The following is a 6330-nucleotide window of genomic DNA, read 5'->3' as shown; positions in this document are numbered from 1 at the left end:
CGATAGGCAGAAGCAGGCTCTGATAGGACGAACACTCAGAGAGGAGGCGGAGATAAGAGAGACAACAGAGAGAAACAACAACAGGGCATTTTAATACACAAGTCTCTGAAAACTCAGTTTGGACCATGAATAGAGACAAAACTCCAGCAACTCCAACTCCACGGTCATTTTGACATAAATCGCGATTTATCGTTATCCGATTGTCTCAAAATATATAGATTAACACAGAATCGCGATGATATCGGTGTGGTGGGCCAGGTATTGTGTATCATATCGTATCGTGAGGTACCCTGTGGTAGAGGTGGTGTTTAGAGGTGGTGTTCAGAGGTCGTGTTTAGAGGTCGTGTTTACAGTAGCGGTGGTGTTTAGAGGTGGTGTTTAGAGGTGGTGTTTACAGTAGAGGTGATGTTTAGAGGTGGTGTTTAGAGGTGGTGTTTACAGTAGAGGTGGTGTTTAGAGGTGGTGTTTAGGGGTGGTGTTTACAGTAGAGGTGGTGTTTAGAGGTGGTGTTTAGAGGTGGTGTTTACAGTAGAGGTGATGTTTAGAGGTGGTGTTTAGAGGTGGTGTTTACAGTAGAGGTGGTGTTTAGAGGTGGTGTTTAGAGGTGGTGTTTAGAGGTAGTGTTTACAGTAGAGGTGGTGTTTAGAGGTGGTGTTTACAGTAGAGGTGGTGTTTAGAGTAGAGGTGGTGTTTAGAGGTGGTGTTTAGAGGTGGTGTTTACAGTAGAGGTGGTGTAAGAGGTGGTGTTTAGAGGTGGTGTTTACAATAGAGGTGGTGTAAGAGGTGGTGTTTAGAGGTGGTGTTTAGAGGTAGTGTTTACAGTAGAGGTGGTGTTTAGAGGTGGTGTTTACAGTAGAGGTGGTGTTTACAGTAGAGGTGGTGTTAGAGGTGGTGTTTAGAGGTGGTGTTAGAGGTGGTGTTAGAGGTGGTGTTAGAGGTGGTGCTAGAGGAAGGTGTTTACAGTAGAGGTGGTGTTTAGAGGTGGTGTTTAGAGGTGGTGTTAGAGGAAGGTGTTTACATTAGAGGTGGTGTTTAGAGGTGGTGTTAGAGGCGGGGCCTACCCTCCACGGTGATATCGAAGAAGCAGCTGTCCACCTTATCCTTGGAGGTGACCTCACAGCGGTAGTTCCCGGCGTCAGCGTCCACCACCTTGATGATGCTCATCTCATAGGTGTAGATCTGATGGAGGAGAGAGAGAGAGAGAGAGGGGGGGGGAGAGGGAGAGAGAGAGAGAGAGGTGAGGGGAGAGAGAGAGAGAGAGAGAGAGGAGAGAGAGAGAGAGAGAGAGAGAGAGAGAGAGAGAGAGGAGAGAGAGAGAGAGAGAGAGAGGGGGGGGAGAGAGAGAGAGAGAGAGAGAGAGAGAGAGAGAGAGAGAGAGAGAGAGAGAGAGAGAGAGAGAGAGAGAGAGAGAGAGAGAGGGAAAGTGACCATGCATTTAATGAGGCACTAGCTAATGGCTGCCCAGACGCTGATGGAACATGTGCTCACACAAACACACACACACACACACACACACACACACACACACACACACACACACACACACACACACACACACACACACACACACACACACACACACAGCCACACCCACCTTGGTGTTGCGGTCGTAGGTCTCCTTGAAGGCCAGGTGCTTGCCCGCCTTGCTGCCCAGGTCGCACCACTTCCCCTTCAGCCACTTCATGGAGGGCTTCCGGAGCATGGCCTTGGAGTCCACCTTGGCCACGAAGCTGACGTCCTTACCTTGAGGAGAGAGGAGGAGGGAGGAGGAGAGAGGAGGGAGGAGGAGAGTGGAGGAGAGAGGAGGAGTAAAGAGGAGAGAGGAGGAAAGAGGAGGGAGGAGGAGAGAGGAGGAGAGAGGAGGAGAGAGGAGGAGAGAGGAGGGAGGAGGAGTAAGGAGGAGAGAGGAGGGGAGAGGAGGGAGGAGGAGAGAGGAGGAGAGAGGAAAGAGGAGGAGTAAGGAGGAGAGAGGAGGAGAGGAGGAGAGAGGAGGGAGGAGGAGAGAGGAGGAGAGAGGAGGGAGGAGGAGTAAGGAGGAGAGAGGAGGAGAGGAGGAGAGAGGAGGTAGGAGGAGAGAGGAGGAGTAAGGAGGCGAGAGGAGGAGAGAGGAGGAGTAAGGAGGAGAGAGGAGGAGAGAGGAGGAAGGAGGAGATAGGAGAGGGGAGGAGGAGTAAGGAGGAGAGAGGAGGAGAGAGGAGGGAGGAGGACAGAGGAGAGAGGGGAGGAGGAGTAAGGAGGAGAGAGGAGGAGAGAGGAGGGAGGAGGAGAGAGGAGAGAGGGGAGGAGGAGTAAGGAGGAGAGAGGAGGAGAGAGGAGGGAGGAGGAGAGAGGAGAGAGGGGAGGAGGAGTAAGGAGGAGAGAGGAGGAGAGAGGAGGAGTAAGGAGGCGAGAGGAGGAGAGAGGAGAGGGGAGGAGAGAGGAGGAGAGAGGAGAAGAAAGGAGGGGAGAGGAGCAGAGATGAGGAGAGGAGGAGAGAGGAGGGGAGAGGAGGTGACATGAGGAGAGCACCAGTAGCCACTTTATTGGCTCATAGCAGGGGCCCATGTGATTGGCCGACGCACGCGCCACCTCACCTCAACCTGGCCATCGATAGGATTTGATCTTTTGTCCAGTCGATCAAAATCGACTGGACGTTGAGTTTAAACTACACAAAAAACTACACAAAGCGATTTCGTACTTATTGTACACATATTGTCAGTTTGTGGACATATTATGGGATGCGATGTTTGTTACATTGCAAACGCGATCTGTGTCGTTTGTCAGATAACCTTCATCATGTGCTGTGATCGGTTGAGACGAAGGTGGGAGGCGGGGCTAACCTTTGACCGCGGTGGCGCTCTCGGGCCGGAGCACGAACATGCCGCTCTGCTCCGACATCTCCCGCTGCTCCCCTGGCGCCAGATCTACGGCGGGAACAAACACAGAGCATGAATCACAGACACACACACACACACACACACACACACACACACACACGCACATAGACGCAGCACAGACCCGGACAGTATAATGGGACCAAGCAAACCGCCGTACAACCCCTACGCTCGCACTCGCACCCTACGCTTGATACTTTTAAAAAAGTATCAAGCCGGCTAAACAACGATGATAATCATTGCAGTTCTCCTTCCTGGCCACTAGGGGAGCTGTCTGCACCACAGTCTTCTCCCGAACTAAAGTGAACTAAACCCTGGATCCTCTGACAGTAAAAGGCGATATTTGGGCTACGGTGGGCGGTGAAGGCGGTCACTCCCCAGTATGATGGGACCAAGCAAACCGCCGTACAACCCTACATTCACACCGACACGTTTAAGTATCCAGGCGGTTAAAGTACGATAATAACCATTGCAGTACTCCTTCCTGGCCGCTAGGGGAGCTGTCTGCACCACAGTCTAACCCTGACAAAAGTAAACCAAACCTCAGATAGTAAAACAAGATATTTGGGCCACGGCGGGGAGTGACAGGCCAGGTTGTACTGTGTCTCGTAGACGAGAGGACTCCATGTCGGGGCTCCAGGGAATACAAAAAGTGTGCTAATCACATGTAAAGACAGCGGTACGCACGCAACCGCCGTGCTGACAGAACGGGAGCGTTTGAGAGGTGCTTACATCTTGTTCCTGCGTGCGAGAGAGGAATAACACGCCCTCCCGTTCAAAGGGAATTTCTGATATCTTTGTAGGTGTTTGCTTGTCAGAACATACACTCCAATAACACATTTGGCTTTTTTTTTTTTTCAAAGATGCTGATACTTAATTAGTTTGTCTTACCATCAGGAGGCAATTCTGCAATGGGGGGAGGGTGGTGGTATGGGGGGAGGGGTGTGTGGGGGGTGTAAGGGGGAGGGAGGGGGGAGAGAGTTTGGGAAGACATCAGTACAGTGTCTGGGTTGAGCAGTAAGAGTCGGGCGTTAACGAGGCTTCTGCGCGGTGGAAGGTGAGGATGAACACTCAGATGTTAGAACCACGTGCTCATGTGCTCTCACACACTCCGACTTCAACTTCCAAAATAAGAGGCCCACGCTTTGTTCTTCTAAAATAAGAGTCCCTCACTTTGTTCTCCAAAAATAAGAGTCACACACATTGTTCTCCAGAAATAAGAGTCCCACGCTTTGTTCTTCCAAAATAAGAATCCCTGCTTCGTTCTCGCAAAAATAAGAGTCCCAACCTTTGTTCTGGCAGAAATAGGAGTCGCATTGTGCATGAATCGGTAGTCTGGGATCCAACCGTCCTACTGTGTTACAGCAGAACCCCAGGGGGGAGGCGGTGCAGAGCCTGGGCCGGGAACCAACCACGAGGCTTTGTTTACCGTTCGGCTTCTACCAGAGGAAAGGCGTTGGCGCGATTGGATGAGGCTTTGAGAAGTGTGTTTCTAGAGCAGCCCAGTCTCCACAGTGTTGATCTGAAACCTTTAAAAACACTTTTCTACAGTTTACTACTGCCGGCCTGGCTTTTGGTCACCAATTACACGCTGACACAAGATTGGACAAACCAAATATCTAAAGAGGGAGACGGTAAAACCGAGATCTGAGCTCGTCTGCCCTCAACATCGTACTTTCTAAAGTCTGATTGGTGAGAGTAGGGTGTCACCAGGGTTATGGTGTCCTCCTATTGGTTAAGAATTGCGATAGCCTCCATCAGACGAGCCTGGTAACCTGCTTGTGTGTTCATACACATCCTATATATATCGTTTGTGTACACAGCACAGAGCAGGAGCTGGTGGGAGACTGGCTGTCTGTCCTGCAGGCCGGGCCTGTGACCACAGCTCAATCCACACTGGTGTTCAACTCAAGACATCGTGAGAGATCAGCCTGAGCTTGGCCGTCGAATCAGGTCGCTTCCCGCTATAAATACAGAGAGCACCCGGTACGTGCGTCTTATTCAAACCCTGCACCTGCTGCACCACTCTTTCACACACACTCGTGCGCACACACACACACGCGGGCGCACACACACGCACATACATCTAAACACACACAAACACACTTACAGACACACACTCACACATGTGTGCATGCAAACACACACACACACACACGTGCCCACATACACACACACCCACACACCTCTACACACACACACACACACTCCTCTACACACACACACAAACACACTGACACACACACACACACACACACACACACACACACACACACACACACACACACACACATACACAAACACACTGACACACACACACACATTCACACAAACACACACAAACTCATGCACCCACTCACACAAAGACAACCCGACTCGCCCACTTACTCTCTGTCGGTCTCCCCCCACCCCTTTTGTATTTGTTTTTATGTGCTGGGTTAATGTGATCTTTTAATCAAAAGCCGCCCCCTGAGGACGGATCCAAGTTCAGATGTTCGGGATGATTTGAAGGGTTTCCGTGAGGATGCTAAGTGGGCGCGTCTTATCCCGGGAATGGCACCCAGGGGACATTTTGGAAATGTTCACACTCCCTCATCGAGGAGCGGTTTTAGGACCGAGCGGCTCACTGAAATGAACCCCAGACACGTCCTTGGCTCCGGGGAGGGAACATAAGGATACTCAGGAACAGCCTGCCTGGTCTGATTGACGCTAGTATTGCTTAACCGCGGAAATATGTATTTTTATTATTTGTTACATTTCTGGTTTCCGGTCGGGGTCATTCACGCCAACTCAGCCTCTTCATGTCTTCATGGGGACAGCTGTGGCGATAGATCCGGAGACAGAACTTACTGTAGAACGGATCATAATGCTAGCTCTAGTATTAGGTCTTCATCCAATTTAAATCGCCCGAGATCGGGGTCTTCATCCAATGAAATCAGATTAAGAAGATCGAGCTCACAGACACGCACGCACGCACGCACACACACTCACACACACACACACACACACACACACACACACACACACACACACACACACACACACACACACACACACACACACACACACACACACACACACACACTTCCACCTCCTCCCTCCTGGGTTGGGTGACAGGTCCAGAGCACCCCACAGACGCCTCGTGTTATTATTTTTAATCTTGCACGTCCAAACACATTTCAAATCCAAAGTCAAATCCAAACAGATCACGACATCATCCCGTCACGGGCGTGTCATGCCTCGTTGCGCACACTGAACTCCCGATATATACACACGCGGTACTCCAACCGTATATATCCCCTGGTCAATCGCAGTCAGAACAACATCACTCTCTCAAGGGTTTTTGGTTAATCGTTCCACTGCGAAAACGGACATGACTGTTGAGTTTCAACTATTGACTATTCTTGTTTTTAATGGTGTTGATGTTTCCCTGTCGGTGTTACTGTCTGGTCAGCCT

General features: G+C 50.7%; 1 protein-coding gene across 5 annotated transcripts in view; it reads right to left on the bottom strand.

The window, feature by feature from the left end:
• Positions 1-1029: 1029 nt before the first annotated feature.
• The window catches only part of mybpc2a (myosin binding protein Ca), a 23150-nt gene continuing 17849 nt past the window's right edge, over positions 1030-6330 (bottom strand). For 3 of the 5 annotated variants that reach the window (XM_030350348.1, XM_030350349.1, XM_030350351.1), the window contains 4 exons: positions 3765-3779; positions 2820-2903; positions 1595-1743; positions 1030-1179 (listed from right to left, as the gene is read on the bottom strand). In XM_030350348.1, the coding sequence (XP_030206208.1) occupies positions 1045-1179; positions 1595-1743; positions 2820-2903; positions 3765-3779 (383 nt within the window). In that variant the 3' untranslated portion in view covers positions 1030-1044. The remainder of the gene's footprint in view (positions 1180-1594; positions 1744-2819; positions 2904-3764; positions 3780-6330) is intronic. The other 2 variants (XM_030350361.1, XM_030350359.1) reach the window with 1 other exon arrangement.

Source organism: Gadus morhua, chromosome 2, assembly GCF_902167405.1.
Source record: "Gadus morhua chromosome 2, gadMor3.0, whole genome shotgun sequence".
In the NCBI taxonomy this organism is placed as follows: domain Eukaryota; kingdom Metazoa; phylum Chordata; class Actinopteri; order Gadiformes; family Gadidae; genus Gadus; species Gadus morhua.
Note: the sequence above shows the minus strand (reverse complement) of the source record. Positions and strands in the feature narration are given on the sequence as shown.